General features: G+C 41.0%; 4 protein-coding genes across 5 annotated transcripts; 3 read left to right on the top strand and 1 right to left on the bottom strand.

The window, feature by feature from the left end:
• The first annotated feature begins 526 nt into the window (after window positions 1–526).
• LOC124051948 (heat shock protein beta-1-like) lies at window positions 527–2,325 on the top strand. The gene is made up of 3 exons (XM_046375765.1): window positions 527–1,182; window positions 1,348–1,411; window positions 1,714–2,325. The coding sequence occupies exons 1-3, from the start codon at window positions 792–794 to the stop codon at window positions 1,880–1,882; spliced, it is 624 nt and encodes a 207-aa protein (XP_046231721.1). The 5' UTR covers window positions 527–791; the 3' UTR covers window positions 1,883–2,325.
• A 1,304-nt stretch (window positions 2,326–3,629) lies between these two features.
• Window positions 3,630–10,851, top strand: taok3b (TAO kinase 3b). The gene is made up of 8 exons (XM_046375763.1): window positions 3,630–4,428; window positions 5,160–5,396; window positions 5,542–5,670; window positions 5,794–5,997; window positions 6,396–6,635; window positions 7,180–7,392; window positions 7,604–7,786; window positions 8,741–10,851. The coding sequence occupies exons 2-8, from the start codon at window positions 5,211–5,213 to the stop codon at window positions 8,900–8,902; spliced, it is 1,317 nt and encodes a 438-aa protein (XP_046231719.1). The 5' UTR covers window positions 3,630–4,428; window positions 5,160–5,210; the 3' UTR covers window positions 8,903–10,851.
• Window positions 10,852–13,387: 2,536 nt separating this feature from the next.
• Window positions 13,388–15,105, top strand: m17 (IL-6 subfamily cytokine M17). 2 transcript variants are annotated; one of them, XM_046375852.1, is made up of 3 exons: window positions 13,388–13,583; window positions 14,037–14,209; window positions 14,327–15,105. In XM_046375852.1, exons 1-3 carry the CDS (start codon window positions 13,529–13,531, stop codon window positions 14,792–14,794), a joined length of 696 nt encoding a protein of 231 aa, XP_046231808.1. In that variant the 5' UTR covers window positions 13,388–13,528; the 3' UTR covers window positions 14,795–15,105. The 2 variants fall into 2 exon arrangements, with proteins under 2 accessions (XP_046231808.1, XP_046231809.1); XM_046375853.1 differs by having other exon boundaries at window positions 13,389–13,583; window positions 14,052–14,209.
• Window positions 15,106–16,466: 1,361 nt separating this feature from the next.
• Window positions 16,467–20,219, bottom strand: tescb (tescalcin b). Its single transcript, XM_046375854.1, has 8 exons — window positions 19,955–20,219; window positions 19,146–19,215; window positions 18,863–18,943; window positions 18,641–18,780; window positions 18,485–18,546; window positions 18,141–18,248; window positions 18,009–18,056; window positions 16,467–17,904 (listed from the first exon to the last, which is right to left on the bottom strand). Exons 1-8 carry the CDS (start codon window positions 20,016–20,018, stop codon window positions 17,827–17,829), a joined length of 651 nt encoding a protein of 216 aa, XP_046231810.1. The 5' UTR covers window positions 20,019–20,219; the 3' UTR covers window positions 16,467–17,826.
• Window positions 20,220–20,433: the final 214 nt, after the last annotated feature.

The following is a 20,433-nucleotide window of genomic DNA, read 5'->3' as shown; positions in this document are numbered from 1 at the left end:
CTGATGGTGAATGGTTTGATTTATTTCTCTAAAGCTCAGTTCATTATATTCGTGCCTACAACGTAACTCCCATAAAGACGCAGCGCAAGATGCAAAATTCCTCACCACCACTCGACTGCATCAACCTCAGTCCATCACTGTGTTCTGAGTGTAAACGTGTCTTTTCATGTTGTAATTTGGCTCACTTACTAATCACATCACAATGCTTGTTTGGTCTTCAGAGTGTTGTTGGGTTTTTTTTCCTGTTAATGTTGTGTTTGGTAACTGGAAGTAACTCTGTTGTTTACTGTGTGAATGTACATGCTGTTCCTTCACATCACACAAGGCTGTGATTTCTATGGACAAAGGGCACCAGTATGTGACGAGACTGCAGAGGCCTCTGCTGAATAAACTGTCTGCTTGCTGCTTCTGGAGTCATTCGCCAACAACTTGCCACAGACACTCCAGAGATATAAATACAAATAATTAGCATTGTCTTCTCCAGGTCCCCCGGGCAACAGAGGAGTAACATCCCAGCTCATGACATACCAAGTCATTCTCACCCCTTAGATCACACTTAATGCTGGATGAGTGTTAAAATGAATCAGCTGGGTATATAAAGTGTGCGAGTGGAGCATTACAGATGCCAAAGCAGTCTTTTCCTCAGACCTCCTGCTCATGTTGTGTTCAGGATAAAAATAAGGCTGCCCTATTGTTTGGTGTTCAGGTCATCAATCCAGACTGGTTTGTGGAGCTACAGGCTTTGCGGTTTCGTCTCCCTTCTCCTTCGTTCTGAGTTTATACTCCAGGATATGGGGGAACAAAACAAAATACTGCCCCGTCCCATTTTCCGCCGCGATGTAAGCTGGGATCCCTTCCCAAACTGGACGCAGCCGAGCCGCATCTTCGCTCAGGATTTTGGCCTCCCCCCTTTCCTGGAGCCTAGTGATCTGGACTGGATAGACTGGGCGAAGAGGAGATTGGGATCTTTCTCCTGGCCTGGGTACACACAGTCTCCCCTTCTGCCTCCATTCAGCAGTCAGTACCCCGCGGCGCTGAACCAAAAGGGTCCGAGACAACTGACAAGTGGAGTGTCGGAGATCCGAACAGGACAGGACAGCTGGAAGATTAACCTGGATGTCAATCACTTCTCGCCGGAGGAAATTACAATCACAATCAAGGAGGGTTATTTGCAGATATCAGGTATACCGTGCTTCTCTGGCGGTTCAAGCGAATTATGTGACGAAGCATTGTAACAAGCTGTACACGTGCTACACACAGACTTTAACCTAATCGGTTTGCGTTTTAACAGTAGCATTATTTTTGACAGTGTGTGTTTTTTGTTTTATTTCTGTTTCTCATTACAAGGAAATCATGAAGAAAGGCAGGATGAGCATGGACTGGTTTCAAGGTGCTTCACCCGGAAATACAAGTAAGTTGACACTGAGAACAGAGGAACTGTGAAAAATGGAATCCGTTGGATTTCAGATCTGTCTTCATTATTGTGTAACAGTCTCAGTTAACTAAAGGTAAAACTTAAAGAAGAAGAAGAGGTCAACATAAAGATGATAAAACATCCTGTTTGTTCCCGGTAACAATTTTTTTGTGACAGATACAGAATGATAAAGATATGACGGCAGCAATAAAAGAGGTCTGCTCAGCTATACGAGATGACTGAGGTTTGCTTAATTTGGTGTGTTAGTTGCTGACTGACTTCCTCTTCCTGTCTTTAAGGCTGCCGCAGGGGGTGGACTTGCAGCACATCAGTTCTTCGCTGTCTGGTGAAGGAGTTCTGTCCATTGAGGCCCCTGCCCCTGGGACGTCCATCAGTGGCCCCGTCAGTGAGATCGTCATACCAGTCCAGATCAGGCAGACGCAGGACTCTGAAAAGGGAAACCACTAAGCAGAAGCTACACTCAGTTGTAGCCCAGGTTTTGAGCAGCAACATTTGTAGCACTGGCTTAAAAAAAGATTTACCGTAACAGAAATTTTATCGACTTTAAGATACTGTCTAATACTGTTTACTGTATTGTCACAAGTATAGCCACCATGCCACAACTGCCTTTGGTTTCAGACTCATCTATATAACACAACTGATCCTAAATGATGTTTTTTTTTTCTTGTCAACATTTAGCATGACCTTGTATTCTAACAACATATCATTTTTTTCATGCTCTTCTAACGGTGTCATTACATTAAAACAAAAACTGTAGTTGTGACCTTGCATGACCTCTGGGATTATGGAGATTATGGTGGACAAAACTGCCTGAGTGCACCACAGGTTTAGTTGTTCTGGTGACTCGCCTTTTTTTTTTAAAAAATATCTTAACATCATAATTAGTACATGGCAAAGTGGTATACATGTCAAATTTTGATTCTGTGTAACAGCGCAAAGAATTTTGTCGCATTTTATTTTGCTTCTGAGGGAGAGAAATACTGTAAAAGCTGAAGCACAGATTAAATCTGTGTGTCTGTACTGAGAGTTGTGTACTGATGTATTGAATAACCAGCCTAATGGAGCTGCCTGAATATCAAATCATCTTTCACAAATGATTTAACAGCTTCTGTCACATGAATAAAAAGACATCATAATCACTTAACGATGTATTTGTTTGCAGATTAGAGAATTAAGAGGATCCACTTTGATCTGTATTGATTATTCATCCATTGCACTATTTCTCAAAACTGTTTTTCAAATAGTCCACAAGAGGGCATTGAATCCTTGTTTGGCATATTGTTTGGACGTTATCGCCTGTCCTGTCACGGTGGAAAAACAATGACTTTAGATTAATTTGGGGTTAAAGTAAAGCATCTTCTCACCTTCATTCATTGCTTTGTTTCTTTTGTCCTTCCTGACCCGCACTGTGAACCTTCAAATAGCTTGTTGTCCCTCCTTCATCCATCATCAACTTCAACGTTATCAACACGTGGGGAAAAAAGCATGCACACCACAAATTCAATCACCTCTCTGGCCTCGAGCCAGGGAAAAGAGCTCAGTTTACAGCCTATCAGACATGTTTCAAACGAAACAGCTCAGATAAAATTCACAGTATTATAGCAGATTTTAAGTGTATATTCTTTTGGAGCTCAGATGAGCTCAGCTGAATTGTGATTCATGCGAAGGTTAAATCAAAGTGATTCAAAAGGTATAATGTAAGTTTAATTATCATACAGCAAAACTGCTTTTAAATGTTTGTCTCTGTCGCCCTCCAGCGGTCACCTGAAGTAGTGACATGAATAGTAACTCCATCTCTTTGCTCCATTATTACCTAACGTATCTAAGTGATGTTCACAGTCCACAGGAAAAAGAGACAGACATTGAGTAAATATATACATACATATATAATCTCAGTGTTATGCTGATATGACCCTTATTATTCCGTTTCTCTCTAATGAAAAATTGTTTTCCTCAAAAGGTAGAAAATGAATGTGATAATGTTATGGGACTGTAATTTAATTTGTTTAAATTTAATTTAACTATATTCATTTATTTATAAATATTATGCGTATATTTCTCACAAGTGGGCATTACTCTTACCTTATGTCTATTTATTTTTCTTTTATTTTTTTTAAAATGATCTTGTGACAGACTTTGGTGTTAAATAACTTCAGGCTTGAGATGTGCCTGTAGTATTGCGTTGTCTCTTTAAAGGAAGGGGGAGTGTAGACCAGGGACAGAGGAAAGAGATGAATAGAAGGCACCAGAACCACCTTCCATGACCAAGTACGCTGTAAATGTAGGACAAAAATTCGCGTGGAATACAAACGGATCATCAAGCGACATTTTCGAGGGAAAACCATGTTTGGATGTGCCTTATCTGACTCAAACATTTTTGAATACGGTACCAAATGCGATCATTGGAACACAGGGAAAGTATTTTTCCTCCCCAACATTTCTTGCATTTTGAGACGGAAAATGAGAGTGGCAGTGCAATACATCCCTGTGCTATCTTTCTCCGTTTATCAATGGTAGGCATTGCATAATTCAACCTTATCCACCGGAGCCATTTGGTTCATCCTCTTTGGGAAGAGGGGGGACGCCAGAAAAAAAAATAAATAAAAAATAATAACGACTCGGCTACATCCAGCTGCCTTCTCGGTGGTGCCTGCAATTGTTTGGCAATGCCCTTTTCTGTGTTAGGAAGAACTTGCAGACAGTAGCGGCGGAACAAGCAGGGGAAGGATGCATTTACGGCTGGACGTGTGCTGCATTCAGGGAGATTCGGCAATAATAGCAGCTCTAGCAGAAACGGCGAGTGCGGCGGGCCTGGGAAGCACCCAGCCCCACTATCTCCTCCTTTTACTCCCCCCCTGCAGGACCATGCTTGCGTGAGGGATGAGGCTGTGCACAGGGACACCAGGCCAGAGCTGCGGCCTACTTCTCACAAGAGCCGGTCTCTCGACTGCAAGATCTGTGAACACATTGCCACCATCAAATCAGCATCTTTGGTACGCGGCTCCCTCTCTCTCCTCCGTTTGCATAGAAAATACGCGCGCGCGCGCGTGTGTGTGCGCTCGCACGCGTGTGCTGGAGTGTGTGTGTGTGTACGTGTGTGTTTGTGTTTGTGTGTATGTGCGTGCGTGCGTGCGTGCTGGCGGCGGAGAGGGGGTGTGGAGGGGAGGGAAGGGGTGTCTGTGTTCTCAGCTGTACATCTGTAGTCATGGCAACCGGATCCTGTTAATGGTTGTCATTTTTTCCTCAGCTTCCCTCTCTGCCTCTGCTTTAATGTGTGTGCGTTGCATTTCTGCGTTTTCCGTGTAAATCTCAGCCTGATGTCTCCTATACCAGTGAGATTTAGTTTTTGTCATGTTGTGCGTTTCCACATCTTCTCTCATGCCAGCCCTTGTGGTTTTACAGATTGGTCTTGAGCCTAATAGTATCGTCATATAACTGTTACTTATTCATAAGAAATGGTGCTGAATTGAGTGGTTGACTGGTTAGTGTCCCTTTATTGATTATGAACAACATGAATGGGATTTAAGCAGGAGAGTCTTTGTATTATGATAAACTTCACCTTTGGATCTGTAGCAACCTCCGAGCTGATTACCTTTCAGTTTGCAGATCTGCTCTGTATGTGGTCTAGGCCATACCCTCCTCCAGCTGTCTGTCTTCACGGTGGTTGTTTCTGTCTGCCTGCTGAGTTTCTTTCACTTCCTGCTTCCTGTGTTCCTCCGTTCAGGTCATCAGGTAGATCCAGGAGCATGAGCAGGACTTTGAGCTGCGGGAGCAGATGTCTGGGTATAAGCGCATGCGGCGGCAGCACCAGAAGCAGCTGATCGCCCTGGAGAACAGGCTAAAGGCCGAGATGGATGAGCATAGGCTCCGGCTGCAGAAGGAATTAGAGACACATGCGAACAACACTTACATTGAGCTGGAAAGACTGGCCAAACGCCACGCTGCTCAAACTGACAAAGAGGTACGGCCCCGACAGCAGGTGTTATTTATGAATGCGGTTGAAACTACGGGATGATTTGATTCACCTCAGGCAATCTTCTGTTGCACAGACATTTTTGACAATTAGGAGATCAATGAAGAGTGATAATTTTAATGCCTCTTCACAGATGAAGTCAGTTGCAGCTGAAGAAAGGAGGATCCAGCAACAGATTGTTGCTCAGCAAAAGAAAGAGCTGACTGCTTTCTTAGAGAATCAGAAAAAGGAGTACAGGCTTTGCAAAGACAAGATCAAAGAAGTAAATATCACGAACAAATACAAAGTTTCTCATCCATTATATCATATTTGTTCATTCAGATCATTTTCACCCCTTTTATTCTGTTCTCTTGTTTTTGTGTTTTTATTTGTGGGTGCATTTCAGGAGATGAGCGAAGACCCATGTACACCCAAGGAGGAGAAGCAGGAGCGTCTGTCCAGGCACAAAGAAACAATACAGCGCTCTCAGGCTGAGGAGGAAGCTCAGCTGCTGGCCCAGCAGAGGCTGGTCTACGACCGGAGCTGCAGGGCCCTCAAACGCCGGAGTCTGCTCAGAAGGCATGAGTTTGAGCAGGAGCAACTGAGAGAGGTAATGTGATGTCCTGTCCTGATGGGTGGTTTTGATTGCCTGAAATATCAAGGATGAAGATACAACTGACACTGTTTTACCTTAATCAACTTTCCCAAAGGCCGAAGAAGATGTGAAACAGGAAATCACCCAATTCTCACTTGGGGAACATAGAACCAAGATTTAGGATATTTACTTAGTGCAAAACTTGGGACAGGGTCTTAATGCAGTAAACATGGAGGCCTTCAGTACAACTCATGTTTTACTGAACTAATCTCATTCATAGAAACATTTTCAATCTTGACTTGAAGATATTCTATTTACTAAGACTTCAAACTGTGAACCAAACCTCACAAAATATTTGTGCGTAGTGTCATTAAAAATGGCATGACATCAAACTTTTTTTTCTTTTCCCCCAGGAGCTGAACAAGAAGAGGACCCAGAAGGAGATGGAGCATGCCCTGATGATCCGGCAGGACGAGTCCACGCAGGACTTGGAGCGCAGGCACCTGCAGATGCTGCAGAAGCTGCGCATCGAGCTCATGCGGCTGCAGCACCAGACAGAGCTCGAGAACCAGGAGGAGTACAACAGCCGCCGGCAGAGAGAACTACACAGGAAACACACACTGGAGCAGCGACAGCAGCCCAGAAACCTCAAGGTGCCTGGAAATTCTCCTTGCTGATGTGTGGTTATTTAGTGAGTTGATATCCAGTTTAGTTTTTTAACTAAAGGGACATGACATTTTTCATGACAAGAGGATTACATAATTGGTTTAATGTAAAAGCTCTGAGGATGCAGCACATCTATATCTTGTGTTCTTCTTCTAATTTGCAAAAATCTGTAGAAAAGACACTCTTAAATTAATAATGTTGCCATGAGAACTCCTTTTTTTTAGAATTAGAGACAAAGGTGGACAAAGTATGTGCTGACCTTCTGCAGGCAAACTGAAATGTTCAAGAACATTGGAAGCAATAAATAATAAATAGATTATTTGTGCTGCTTAATCCAACTGAGATGGTGAAATTAAATGTGTACAAGGTGCACAAATTAAGAGTCATTTAACTGTTTACATTTCAATAGAATTATTTTGCATACATGTTTAAGTCAAAATGAACCAGCAACAAAAACTCTGATCACCAACTTACTGTATGAATGTAACATAAAAGAACAATAACATTTTTGTCTCTTTTAACCCTCTGTAGACGCTGGAGATGCAGATCAAAAAACAGTTCCAGGATACCTGCAAGGTGCAGAACAAGCAGTACAAGGCTCTTAGGAACCATCAGCTGGAGGTATCTCCCAAAGGCGACCATAAGACCATTCTGAAGAGCCTAAAGGAGGAGCAGACACGCAAGCTGGCCATACTGGCGGAGCAGTACGAGCAGAGCATCAACGAGATGATGGCTTCACAAGCGGTACGAGGGTCCCGAAGCATCTTGTCATGAATAGAAAAAGTGGGCCTCATTCATCATCTGTTTGTTGTATTTTTATTTACACAACACATTTGCTCTTCACGTCAGACTGTTGTTAGCAGCTCAGACTGTGGCCTGTAAATTGATGAACGAGACCTCACCTGTGCTTGTTGTTAATCTGTTTGTAACTACCTCCGTCTTGCTGGGTCTCTAGATGCGTTTAGACGCAGAGCAAGAAACAGAGTGCCAAGCTCTGAAGCAGCAGCTGAAGCAGGAGATGGAGCTGCTGGACGCCTACCAGAAAAAAACCAAGTCACAGATGGAGACCCAACACGAGCGAGAGCAACAGAAACTTGAGCAGAAGGTCTCCATACGCAGAGCTCACCTTGAACAGAAGGTGAGTTTAAGATCGAAGCCATTCTAAAATAGGTTAATTGAATGCAGTATGATTGATAATGTGATGTATGAAAATTGACCTCAGGATAGACAGGCATCTTATATGCTGACAGCACGAGTACAGCAGCAGCATTATTGGGAGATTTTACAAATTGATGCCTGCCAGTGGCCACTAGAGGTTGCAATGTTTATTACACAAACAAATCCAAAAGAGTTATGGCGAAGACTTTGGGTCTTCAGTTGCCTCTGGCCATGGTGACACACAAGTTTGCATTTGGGAAGGCAGTGGGGCTCCACTAACTCTAATGGTTGGTTGAAACGGTATGGTTGAGGGATGTCAACGCGTGTCACACCTTCGTCCCGCTAGTGAAGCTCATCACTGGCTGATGAAAGAGCAGGGTTAGTACAAAGGCCTGTAGTGCTCAGAAAAGGGGGCTTTCCATACTGGCAGAAAATTAGGCACCAAAGGCCAGATTTGTTCAGTGGCGCCAGAGTAAGAGGTCCTAATTATTCAGAGGCTTTGCTTCTTCATTGTTAGGGCCCAGTGCTGTCTACATGAAATATTACAATAATTGTAAATTGTTTTTTTTGCCACATATTTTTAGTCATTCTTTCTAGTTTAAATCTGAACAACTAATGGATGGATTGTTGTAAAATTCATTCGGGGGTCATTCATGGCCCCTGATACTAAAGCGTAATGACTTTGGTGATCATCTGATTTTTCATACAGCACCACCACAGGGTTGACATTTGTGGCATTGCTTCAGTTTTAGAGTTGGCGCTGAAGGCAAGGAAAGCCACCAATGAATACTAAATTTCACAGCAGTCTGGCTTGAGTGGCATCTTACTGTGAAAGCGTAAGGACCCCAAAGCCCCACTGGCTAGCAGGGCAAAACAAAAGTTTGAATTTAGTGTACATGTAATGAAAAACTTCCATTATGTTTTGTCATTACAGATTGAAGAGGAGCTGGCCGCACTTCAGAAGGAGCGTACTGAAAGGATCAAACACTTGTTGGAACGTCAGGACAGAGAGATTAACACTTTTGACACAGAAAGTAGAAGCCTCGGTTTTGGAAGCCTGGGATCTCTGGACTTCCCCAAAGAAGACAACAGATGAAAGTGGATTTATCCTTAGAGGACAACATATCTGTGCCCTTTTCATGTCCGCTTGACAGTTTGTCACACACAGACACGGTGACAAAGTTGGATAACTTTCTCTATTGCTTTTCTTCTCTCTTAGATATTGCATCTTTGAATCGAGGTGTTAACGTGCAATGAGAACTTCTTTTGTGAAACTTGAAGGGGGAAAGTAAAACAAAAGAATCTACAACAACATGTCAATAAAAATCCAACCTAGTCAGTGTAACTCAAAACATAAGTGTTAAAATAAGAGACTCTTTCCTCCATGCCATTTCCTCCTTTTGGTATGAATTGAACAAATCAGGAAATTTTAGTAAAAATTGGCACTTTGATATGTTTAAGCAGAAACCCATCATGTTCATATGATGCTTAATGTGTGCGTCACATGGAGGGACATTGTGGAATGTGAGCTGCGGACTCCCCGTGGTGTTAAGCTGCTTTGTCTTTTTTTTTTTTTTTTTTTAATGAGTTTTTTGGGCTTTTTTTTCTATTTATTTAATGCTCTGAATGTGAATATTACTGTATGGGGTCACTGGATAAAGTCAGTTTATTCATTTAATTTCTTTTCTTTTGGTCATACTTCCATATTGTGCTTATGCATACAGTATACTGTGGTCCCTCACTTTTCTAGGCGACAGTTCTTACCTTTTCTTTTATTTGATATGTAGGATCAATTGGCATTAGCTTGATCAACCTGCTTATCTTATCACAATTCAAGATCCCACTTGGTAAAACTGCTTATTATTGCATGCACTTTAAGGACAAATTCAGGTTGTGAAGTGAAGCATGAATCTGTCAGAGATTTTAGCTGTTTGTAAATAAAAGCATTTTCTTTTATTCTGTTTGTTTTAAGCCTATGGATACTGAACATAAGCGCCATATTTGATAAAATAATTTCACAAATGCCTTTATTTAAGTTGTGCCTGAAGCAGATTTTAGTTACGTGTTTGTTATATCTATATTTTATTTACTGAGGCCGGCACCATTTTGTTTTGGTTTCATCTATACTTGTGAATCATTTAATGTTCACTAATCAAACTTCTTGTAAAGGAAAATGGTGAGAATCGTGCTGTATAACTTTTGATATGAATATTTGTACATGAGAATATAGCTAGAACATACAGAGACACTGGTCTATTACTGAGCTTAAAGTTAAAGACTTTGCTTCGTTTTTGTTTTATAATATAGAGATATGGTCATACAATAGCTCAATATATTGCTAAGTCAAATCACCAGACTCTCAGATTGTATTCATGCTGGTGAATGGAACCACAGACTTCTTATAGTATCAGTATGACGTTCTTTTATGGATCAATGGTTCTACAAAAGCAAACACAACATGTGGGTCCTGATTGCATTTGAGTAATTAGTGTCTAATGATCAGATTTACATATTTTTTGCCATGTTCATTATGGTCATTGAACAGGTTGCACAATGTTTCCATTTATAGTGAATGGAAAGATAATTGTTTGGTGCTTAATTTCTAATACCACCTTTAGCCTTGTAGTTTTTTGTCTCGGAGAGACGACTGATTTTTACAAAATGTAAAAGTGAAGCATTTTGAGACCCCCTCTGAGTCAAAACACTACTCAGTTTTTCAAACACTCATGACATATTTAGAGTACCCCATGCAGTGAAACCCTCTAAAGCTGAAATTTGTGTGTGGAAAAAATAAATACTATTTTGTCACGGGACAGTTTTTGAAACATTGTTTAATGTGGTGGTCTTGAATGCAACCCTGTTATGTTTTGAGGGTTTTTTTTGTTTGTTTTTTTGTTGTTTTTTTTTTTTTTTTCATTTCTCAGCCACAACTTGTTTTAATGTTTGGTCATATTCCTCACAGGGCTGAAAGGTGGAAGATGTCCCCTGAATTAACAAAGTATTTTAAACGGAGGAATAAAATGACATTTCATTTTTTGATGGCAATAGAACTTAAATGCTCTTCTTTTAAATGTAGAAACCTAAATTGTGAATTTGTTATGTTCGACCAGAGTGTGTTCTGAAGATGAATGGCTCCTCTAGATTTTTCAGCCTTTTACATTTTCACAAACTTTCTGAAATTTGATGAAAACCTTTCTCATATGCAGTAAAGCCTTTTGTCTGGTCACATATAACTGAAGCCTTGTAGACAAATGGTTCCATAAAAAAGTGCTATTGGGGTGCTTGAATAAGGTTTGCCTGAGAGCTTCAGAACAGTTACGAACTTACAATTTGTGTGAATTTTAAGTTACTAGAAAGATGTATTTAGTTAGAATAAAGGGGACTTTCCTATACAACCTTATTCGCCATTTCCTGTGCAGTTCAAAGGCAAAATAAAAGAAATACTGTTGAAAACAAAGGAGTCTCGATCAACATCCTGCATCTAATGATAGTGCATTTCTCACTGTTTGTGGTTGAATTTCCTTGTAATGCTTTCTTATGTGGTCAAAGACTTCTCACTTTTGCTTTTCTTTGGTGTGATATGACCGCTGTGACCTATATTGTGCCAAATGCTGTTTATTGTGATTTACTGTAACTCTACAAACATACATGTAGGTCAAAGATAACTTGCGAATACCAGAACCCTGAAAGGGGAACAGGAGGTAAGAGGGAAGTAGCGCTGCACAACACCAAGTGTTATCTAGGCTCCCCTACATTTCAGGGTGAACTTGATTATGGTGTTGATTTTGGGCTTTTTTTGGCATGCCCGAACTGTATACACTGGCAGGAATCCGAATGTAGTTTCTTTGAATCGTCAACGTCTGTGGCAACATGTGCAGCAGTTGCCCTCCTCACCGCAACCCCTCTGTTATCCCCTGGGGCAACTGGAAAGCCCCGAGGAGTGTAGAAGAGTGGTTAGCCTTTACCTGAAGCAGTGCTGACAGGGTTGTGGTGCGTTGAGTTCCCCCAGTCTTTTCTCAAGTAATCAGTGGTTTGACAGCAAAGCAGCATCTAGTGTGGATGCTTGAAACCGAGACGTGACCACCAGCAACAGCAACACAAAAAGTGTGGATCATGTCAGCTCTCAGTGAGGTGTTTCAGTGAGGTGTTTCAGTTTCGGTGCAACGTTAACCTGTTGCTCCCACACAGAACAAAACGTGACGCACACAGCTGGTCCTAAACACATCATAGGGGTCATAAAGCAGAAGTGACCTTCACCCCTCAAAGAATTAGACAACATATGAAAAACCCAGCTTGTCATTTTCAAATTTTACATAATTATCCGGTTCTTCCTCATGTATTAAAGAAAAACATTGGAGGATGCAACACAATCATCATCAGTTATAATGAAATCATTCTGCTTGAAACCACAAAGGGTCAGTTTGTGGTGTGATGACACTGATATATTGCCTGGCTTAGTCAAGCAAATCATTTTCTTTACGTACTTGTAAAAGTTTCTGATTGAGAAACGCATTTCCTGTGACCTTGTCAGTTTCCTGCACAAATGTCCGCATGAAAATATTGTTGCCAAAGCACACACGTGGTCTGAGGAGCAGCTGTCACACTGTTACTGACAAAATTCAGCAGAAAGTTGATGTCAGGACACATTTCAGGGATTGTTTTTGAGACAATTCTCATATACAGAGTCAGCCAAAAATAATGTGTACACACATCAGGAAAAGAAAAACAAGCATAAATATTTAATGTGTATAAGTACTTCTATACATAAAGATAACTCTTTCAAAGTTTGATCAAATTACAATAACACTGTGTACTCTTGTACAATGTTTTCCCAACAGATTGCATTACCCTTTTTTTTCCCGATGTGTGTATACATTATTTTGGCTGACTCTGTATACTACTTTTGTCTGGATGAAACCACCTCTGTTGTCACACACTGCAGAATTTTACTTGCATTTTATCATCACCTTTGATATTAAGGTAAACTTTGTGAGTTAACTGTCGTGGAATGTGTGGATTTTGTTATTGAATTATCTAAGCCAGTAAAGCCATTGGAAGAACCACAAAACCTCCTCTTGGCACTAGACTGTTATAGTATTGCATGCTCTCATTTGAATTTAAGGAACTTTACTTGTTACTCGAAAGCTGCATTTGCACTTTTCATGTAGAAAGCTCATAATACAGACCATCACTGGGCAACTTTGTGCAATGCGGTGAGCTCACTTTTACTTACTTCCCACTTTGTTCTCACCTTCTCACCCATGCTCTCTAGATGGCAGTATAAAGGTATATCACTGAACTGTGTCAAAAGGCAGGCTGACCTCGATCCTTAAATTATTTGCTGTTTTCTGGATGCAGTAGCCTAATGTTAATCAAGCAATTTAAATATATCAGATTTGTGACTATTTATTGAGTCCACAAAAAGGAGGTGCTGTTAAAAACACTTTGCACTATACTGCATGGTCATACATCTAATGGTCATTAGACAACGTCCTGACATGCCTGACCTGTGAGCAGGCATGCAGGGACACTGCCCATTTGAAAGAAAAAAAAATGCACATGTGAAAGAAAAGGAGGAAATTCTGGGAAATTTGGTTGCCTCACAAAGTGCACGTCATTTCCTCCTTTGATGACAAATGTGTGGTTTCTGTCTTTTTAAAAAGTTTGAAAGGAGTGTGATTATGACAAGTCTGCGCAATTTGCCTGTGATACTGAGAGGAGTATGAATGGTCATGTAAAGAGCATGCATTTTCAACTGTTTAAGGAACCAGCAGCAAGTAAGTTTTATCACATCTACTTTTCTACCACAATACTACAGTTACATACAGTTGCATCTTTTCTCGCTTCTCTATTGTGCATGTTATTATTCTTTATGCTGCCTACAGCAGCCTGAAACTGACTGAAGTTTCACATTCAGTTTTACCGTTTAACAGTTTTTTGAACACAGTCTAGTTACAGCATCAATGAAGCAGTTTTCAGTTTTTAAACTCTTTGGACAATCTGCCCAGTATTTGAAGAGACTGATGTTTGTTGGCATCTAAGAAAACTATAGTCACAGCATGTGATTTTATAAAATGTTTGAACTGATAATGTGGCAGAGCTTTCTTTTTCACTTGCCGAATGAAGAATCTTAAGTGAAGAATCTATTTTTATCCCTTACACCTTCCATTTGTGGCTTTAAAATGAAGTTCCCCTCACTGCTGGTATGAAGGATAACCTTAGCTGACCAGTTCCTTTCTCCTCAGCATTACTCTCTCTCCTGCTGGTTATGGCTGTTGATTCAACAAGAACTGTGGCAGCAAGCAGAAGCCAGCAGTGTGGGAATTCTCTGCCTTCTCTGCAACAGACTTTGAAGGTGACCAGACTCATACAGAAGGAATCTGTCGACCTAATCAAAACATATGTGAGTGCAGACATAAAACTGCTGTATCTTATTTTGATAAATCCACCTTTAAACATAATATGCTGATTAGTCAGCTCCTTTTTGAGATGTGTGACTTCTTTTTTTTTTTTTTAACAGAAAGCCTCTCAAGGGGAAATGTCAGAGCTCTTCTGCAAGGTGTCAATTAACGACAACCCTGACCCCAACATCTCTGGCCTGGAGCCCTCAGAGAAGATAGCAAGCATCTCCACACATCTCCAAGCCTTCCTCCAGCATTTAAAACGGGTGCACGAGCAGCAGACAGACTTACAGTCGCCCACGAGCCCACTGCTGAACCAGCTCACCACTGTCAGTGCTCGCAGCCAGATCTTGGCTGCCCTCATAAACAGTTTTTATCAGAGCCTCTTCCCGAACCTGCCTGTACCGGAGCCAGCAGGGGGGCCGACAACACTACCTCCACCTCAGAACGTCTTCCAGCAGAAGGTCTACGGCTGCGTGGTCCTGAAGACCTACAAGGAGTTCCTGTCGAATGTTTCCCGAGAACTGAGGACTCTTAGAAACAAAATGTGCAGAAGGTGGATAGAAAGTAATGTACTCTTCTTCTGAGGATGACCTAAGGCTGGCCTTAGACAGTCTGCTTTCAACAACAGTTAAACTGACCGGGTTGATAAAGACTCAAAAAGATAAGTGAATATGAAGGCGGCAGATACATCAGTGCGATGAAGCCTATTTATGCTATTTAATATTTATTTTCTTACATGTTTCTGTTAAGAGGAGTGCTGTTAAAAGATCAAGAGTGTAAAGGTGTGTCTATACAAGTTACATATATTTAATTTGTTTAAAATGTTATGTAAGGTTGTGCTGATTTAAGCTTATTTGCTGTAAACAGAAATATTAAAAGATACTTTGCAGCTCTACTTCTATGATCTTTCCTTTATTTTTCGTTGCTGCATCAATGTGCACTTTCAACAACACGATCTGTTTCCGCACCAATCTACTGAGAGAAGTTTTTTTCTTTGTTTTCTACAAGTGTAAAAAATAGTATAGTATCATGTGCTGAGTTCTGCACAGATCAAGTCCATCAAAAAGGGTTAAAAGAAAATCAGGAAGCTTCTGAGACGCTGACTGTGTGATATCAGCTCAGAGTGACGCATGTGTTCAACACAAGGCTGCATCAGATAGGAAAGATTTCATGAAACTGGACGGCTGTCTGGCCAGTCACAAGGTGTGGGTGTGTGTGGGTCAGATAACTGTATGTGTGGTTTGCACCCTTGCATCCTGATCTATATCAGGGTGCGGGGGTGGGATGAAATTTTGAAGAAAAAAAACTTCTGAAATAGATGAGTAACAGACACATCATGCAAGCTTGTCATCTCTACGTAAACATTTAAAATGTAGATACCAAATATTTATCATAGAATGAAGTAATGCTTTACTAAACTTTCCTCAGATCACAAGCTCTCGGGAAACTGGAAGTAGATGGGGAATTCACTCTAGGTCATGAATCAAGTTCCCTGTTATAACTCTGCTCTATTTAAGGCACATTCAGAGAGGGTACCTCAGGGCAGCAGTCAGTTTTCCATCTAAGATATTTGTTCATTTTCACCACGCACTTCATGAGTTACAAGATAAGAGAGCGACAAAGTCTTCCCCAGCAGGTGCACTATTTGTTTCCCACTGTAAAACACTCTGTAGTCCACCTGACCTACGTGTATTTCTTGCCCGTTGGAGGAAAACCTGCACAATTTCAACACCAACACAGGGAAGAACATGCAAACCCCACCAAAGCTGGACAGGACTAAAGATTTAACTCAGGTCCTGTTGCTGTAACGGCTCTTTCAAACTGTGTTGACTCCTGCAGTGTCAGTGTTCAAGGTTGAATAGAAAAAAAAAATCATGCTCAGTGGCAGTATTGTTTTCTGTGGGCTGTACCTCACATCAGCATACTAAAAGGCTCAAAGTTAACACAATAACGCTCAGCAGGTCCTACACCGTGTTCGCCATCTTAATTCAGCGTGTTAGTCTGCTATCATGTACCAATTACCATTAAACACGAAGTACAGCTGAGGCTGATGGGGATGTCATTAGTACTACTACCAAAGTACTGGACAAACTGAAACAAACCTGATGACTGATGGATCACAAAAGTTATCATCTGCTGATAGATGATGGATATTGTTGCACATTTGCAGTATTTCTCTACAGAACCAAAGAGAGGTGGCCAGATAAGCGACACTCAATATGGCTGTCAAGCAATGAACACATATGAAAGCGGAACCAAAGTTACACATGGCATATTTTATTGTAAAACATGGGTAGCTTCACAAAGTAAAAGCCTATGTGATACTCTGACATGGATTGTAAAAATGATATCTGATCAGTTATCCATATTTCATGTTAAAAGCACTGCACCACACATTTTTTTTCTCGCATTATCCAAATTCTCTGCTATAGACATTACACAGACTTGTCAGTTGCAGGTTCATTTTCATTTAATATGCTTTACATAGTTTGACCTGTGGAGGGCAGTATACACCTGACTGAAGTGAGAAGTCAAAGTGCAGCAAAAGTGCTGATGGCCACATTTTTAGACAGTCTATCGTCTGGCATTCACAGGAAATAATAAGTTGTTAGTACACATCCAACAGATAACACAAAAACTCAACATCTGTCAGTACATCAACACCAGAGGCTACAGATAAAATAATCAGGTATAGATAAATGCCTCAAAGGAAGGAAGGAATTTATTTATTTATTTTTGGTGATTTAAGCCTTTTAATTAATGGTGACAGTAAAATGAGCTGGTGGGAAAAATGAGAAAGAAAGAGAGATGGGTGTGACAACAAAGATCCTTTATCAGACCCAAACTGGATGTTGTGGTCACTGCATCTGGTATACACTGTAACCACTTCACCAACATAACTTCCTATTTGTAATCCACTCGCAGTTATTCTTAGATTGCTTTCACACTGATTTTCTGGGCTGGGAGTAATAGATTTTTGACATGAATATTGTGACTTGTATCTCCTCCTATTCTTAAATAAGATAATCAGATACTGCCCTTAAGCATTTAATCTTGCATGACAGCGCTCCCGTTTCCTTTTTTATGACAAGTACACATCATGAACTGAAGCGAGATCAGTTTCCTTGAGGTCTTTTACTGTGCAAATTTATGCTCCAAGTGTCATATTTGTAACACGAACAAATTACATTCCAGACTTTTGACTTAGACACATCCAGATATACTTAAAGAGAAAGCTCATATCCCTGATTACTGAGAGTTATTGACTTATTGCATGAACATTTTCAGACATTTGTCAAGCATCCAAATTTGCATGCATAGTATATTACTCCAGGCATGGATATTTGATTATTGCTTTGTTGTGCTGCCAAAAGGCTGTTTGTTATTTGACTACTTATCTCATATTATTGCTTACAATAAAGTAAACTACTCCTAATGCAGCCACAGTACACATTTGCTTTCAATTTGCATAGTTAATCAAACATGAGTAAGGCATATATTCAATGCAAGCGACAAACTGGTGCAGGAAACAGCAGATAGTTACCGTTATAGTCAAACCGTGATAATGGCTCATCTGAGATTTCGCAGAGTCACTGCACAGTTTAGTGTACCAATATCACTTACATAAGGTTGTTGTGTCCATATTCAAAAAGCGAATGTTCATCTTTGATTCAATTTCGAAGCCACTCAGCAACTAAAACAGAGAGTTTTACATGATTTAAAGTGTATGGACATTGAAAATATGGCAGTTAACAAAGGACGTGGTTTTAGAAAACATACACATCGTAGTGTACCAACCTTGAGGAAGTGTTCAAATGTGATTCCCTCATAGAACTCATCAGGTTCCTGCACGTGAGAAAGTGAAAGTTACTGACATCGTGCAAACAAATTGTGCTTAACGATACCTTTGGGATACTACAGCTTACGTACCATGTGACCCATTGAAATGCTGGCCACCTCCAACATGGCTGCATCAGCAATGCTTTTGGCTGTGTCCTTCCCCAGTGCCCCGCTGAGAGATAACAGCTCCTCCACCACCTGGACATGTGAAAACAACAGTTGAAATGAAATGATGTCACTGCGCTGACTACAAGACTTCTACTACAAAAAGGCGGCTGACATTTAATCACCTTCACAAGTCAGCTGAAAAAGGTCAGGTGATGCTGATAAAAACAAAGATGACAGCAAAACCCACATGATAAACTCATGGTGACACACGGTGGTCACTTAAAAAAGTTTTCAAACTGCTTTTTTTTTTGTGTGCGCAGCCTTACATGTCTGTATTCCTCCAAGGTTATCGTCCCATCGTTGTCTGTGTCATGCATGTTGAATAAAACTGCAGAGAAAACCACAACCATCAGTTTTAACAGCTGAGCGCCAGCCACAGAAAGAGCCGAGCAGGTGATCGTGTGATTTGTTTGGAGACACACATCTCAGTTTCTCCTTCCTGACGCCCTCACGCTGGTCCTCCGTCATGTGCAGCGATGGCGGTCTGAAATGGGACATGACCACCAGAAACTCCTCGAAGCCGATCTCCTCGACAGTCCCCTCACCATTCTGACGGAAGTTTCTGATTAAAACAAAAGGAGTCAGTCATGACATTTTATCCCAAGCACAAGGCACAAGAATAAAAAAAATTATCTTTGCTGTACCTTCTGTCAAAGAAGGCCTCGATGATCTGTGAGCGGATGGGATTGCATGCTAGATCTGGGATTTCATTGAAGTGATCTCTCCTGAGGGTGGAAAAAGGATTTTAAGGAGTGTCACATAATATAGAATCGCAAGTTGTCAACATGCATGCAGACGAAAACCTGTTAGGCAGGTTTCTAGTTCCGAAGAATGCTGGTAAAGCCCATTTGTCAGGGAAAGTAATTTGCTTATAAAACATAAATTCCACGCCACTTTGCACGTAAAAATCACACAAATCTGACTTACCGCAAGGTTTCTTCATTGTGGCTCAACTGCTTAAATCTTTTATGCAGGACTCCGATCTGTTCAAATGAAACTGAAAACAGAGAAGACCTTTGGACTAGTGTCAGTTCTTGTGCCTTAATAACAACTTAACTAATCCCTCCTGAAACACAAAAGTAAACATAAAACTCCTCAAATCTATTAGACGTGAGTCATTTTGACATTTAACTGAAGTGGGGTGGTTCTTGAGCTCTTTAGTCCCTCACAGGTTTAACTGGAGGCTTTCAAGGCAGAAGATTTGAATATTTACATTTTATGTAAAACATGTGTTTTTCACTCTGCAGCTGTCACCTCCTTAGCTATTGTGGCGTACAAGAAAAATAAAAAGAAAAAGCCAGCTATCTGTTTGATTTATCTCTTTCTCTTGAACTGTTTTGTCCAAAGCTTTCAATACAGTGTCTGATCTATTATTAACCGCACCTCCCTTAGTAAACTGGGTAAACTTACACTTCCATGAACTTTCAGTGTAAATTATTCATTACCACTGCACCAAACAGACTGGTCTTCCTCAGATACCAGAGATGCTGGACATGTTTAGTCACACAAAAGGGAAATAATTATAATATCTTTGGTTAACACATACAGATATGACGTTAAAATGGTCGGATTTCTCCTTTAAGACAAGACCGAACTGAAATTAGAGTGAATTAAAATCAGATTTCCGGTTCAGTTAGGCTCATGTTTTCACAACCCCCCCTACATGTGTGACTAATATCTTAAAGAAGCCATACGCACTGGACACTAACGTAAAAACAATAAAGATGACTACTCACAGCCAGTCTTTTCTGCCAGATCAACGTATTCTGGTTGGCCAGGTAAGGACTGTAGTACACCCATACCTCGGGAAGAAAAATCTCCTCCCTATGCAGCCTAATTTGCACGTTATCCAAAGGCAGGTCAGATATGAACCGAAACTGTTGATCTCAGATGATCATGTATCATCCATCTCCACCTGAGTGTTTGTTTGTTTGTATGGCAGACCCCGCGCTCACACACCTCCTGTTTCCTGCTCGGTCTCCAGGCAGGTCTCATCCTCTGCAAACAGCAGCGCAGGCCACTTCCGCAACTACCGCCTGATGACGCCACACACACACACACACACACACACACACACACGCAGGAACAACAGGCTGCGGTTTGAATTATTAATTCTTATTTATTCACTCGCTGTGAACGGGCTACTGTCCACACAGGGAGGGTGGACTGCAAAGAGAGCGAGAAAGTACACACACACACACACACACACACACAC

Source organism: Scatophagus argus, chromosome 20 (assembly GCF_020382885.2).
Source record: "Scatophagus argus isolate fScaArg1 chromosome 20, fScaArg1.pri, whole genome shotgun sequence".
Lineage (NCBI taxonomy): Eukaryota > Metazoa > Chordata > Actinopteri > Scatophagidae > Scatophagus > Scatophagus argus.
This window is presented reverse-complemented; position numbering and strand designations above follow the sequence as displayed.

What these genes read in the sequence shown, in the direction of transcription:
- m17 (XM_046375852.1), top strand. Translation starts at nt 13,529, where the DNA reads ATGAATGGTCATGTAAAGAGCATGCATTTTCAACTGTTTAAGGAACCA. An exon ending in GTTTAAGGAACCAGCAGCAA is followed by an intron (nt 13,584 to 14,036) that starts GTAAGTTTTATC and finishes TTAGCTGACCAG; the next exon opens with TTCCTTTCTCCTCAGCATTA. An exon ending in TCGACCTAATCAAAACATAT is followed by an intron (nt 14,210 to 14,326) that starts GTGAGTGCAGAC and finishes TTTTTTTAACAG; the next exon opens with AAAGCCTCTCAAGGGGAAAT.
- taok3b (XM_046375763.1), top strand. Translation starts at nt 5,211, where the DNA reads ATGTCTGGGTATAAGCGCATGCGGCGGCAGCACCAGAAGCAGCTGATC. An exon ending in AGCAGCCCAGAAACCTCAAG is followed by an intron (nt 6,636 to 7,179) that starts GTGCCTGGAAAT and finishes AACCCTCTGTAG; the next exon opens with ACGCTGGAGATGCAGATCAA. An exon ending in AGATGATGGCTTCACAAGCG is followed by an intron (nt 7,393 to 7,603) that starts GTACGAGGGTCC and finishes CTGGGTCTCTAG; the next exon opens with ATGCGTTTAGACGCAGAGCA.
- tescb (XM_046375854.1), bottom strand. Translation starts at nt 20,018, where the DNA reads ATGGGTGTACTACAGTCCTTACCTGGCCAACCAGAATACGTTGATCTG. An exon ending in CAGGAAGGAGAAACTGAGAT is followed by an intron (nt 18,547 to 18,640) that starts GTGTGTCTCCAA and finishes TTTTCTCTGCAG; the next exon opens with TTTTATTCAACATGCATGAC. An exon ending in GCATTTCAATGGGTCACATG is followed by an intron (nt 18,057 to 18,140) that starts GTACGTAAGCTG and finishes TCTCACGTGCAG; the next exon opens with GAACCTGATGAGTTCTATGA.
- LOC124051948 (XM_046375765.1), top strand. Translation starts at nt 792, where the DNA reads ATGGGGGAACAAAACAAAATACTGCCCCGTCCCATTTTCCGCCGCGAT. An exon ending in GGGTTATTTGCAGATATCAG is followed by an intron (nt 1,183 to 1,347) that starts GTATACCGTGCT and finishes TCTCATTACAAG; the next exon opens with GAAATCATGAAGAAAGGCAG. An exon ending in TGCTTCACCCGGAAATACAA is followed by an intron (nt 1,412 to 1,713) that starts GTAAGTTGACAC and finishes CCTGTCTTTAAG; the next exon opens with GCTGCCGCAGGGGGTGGACT.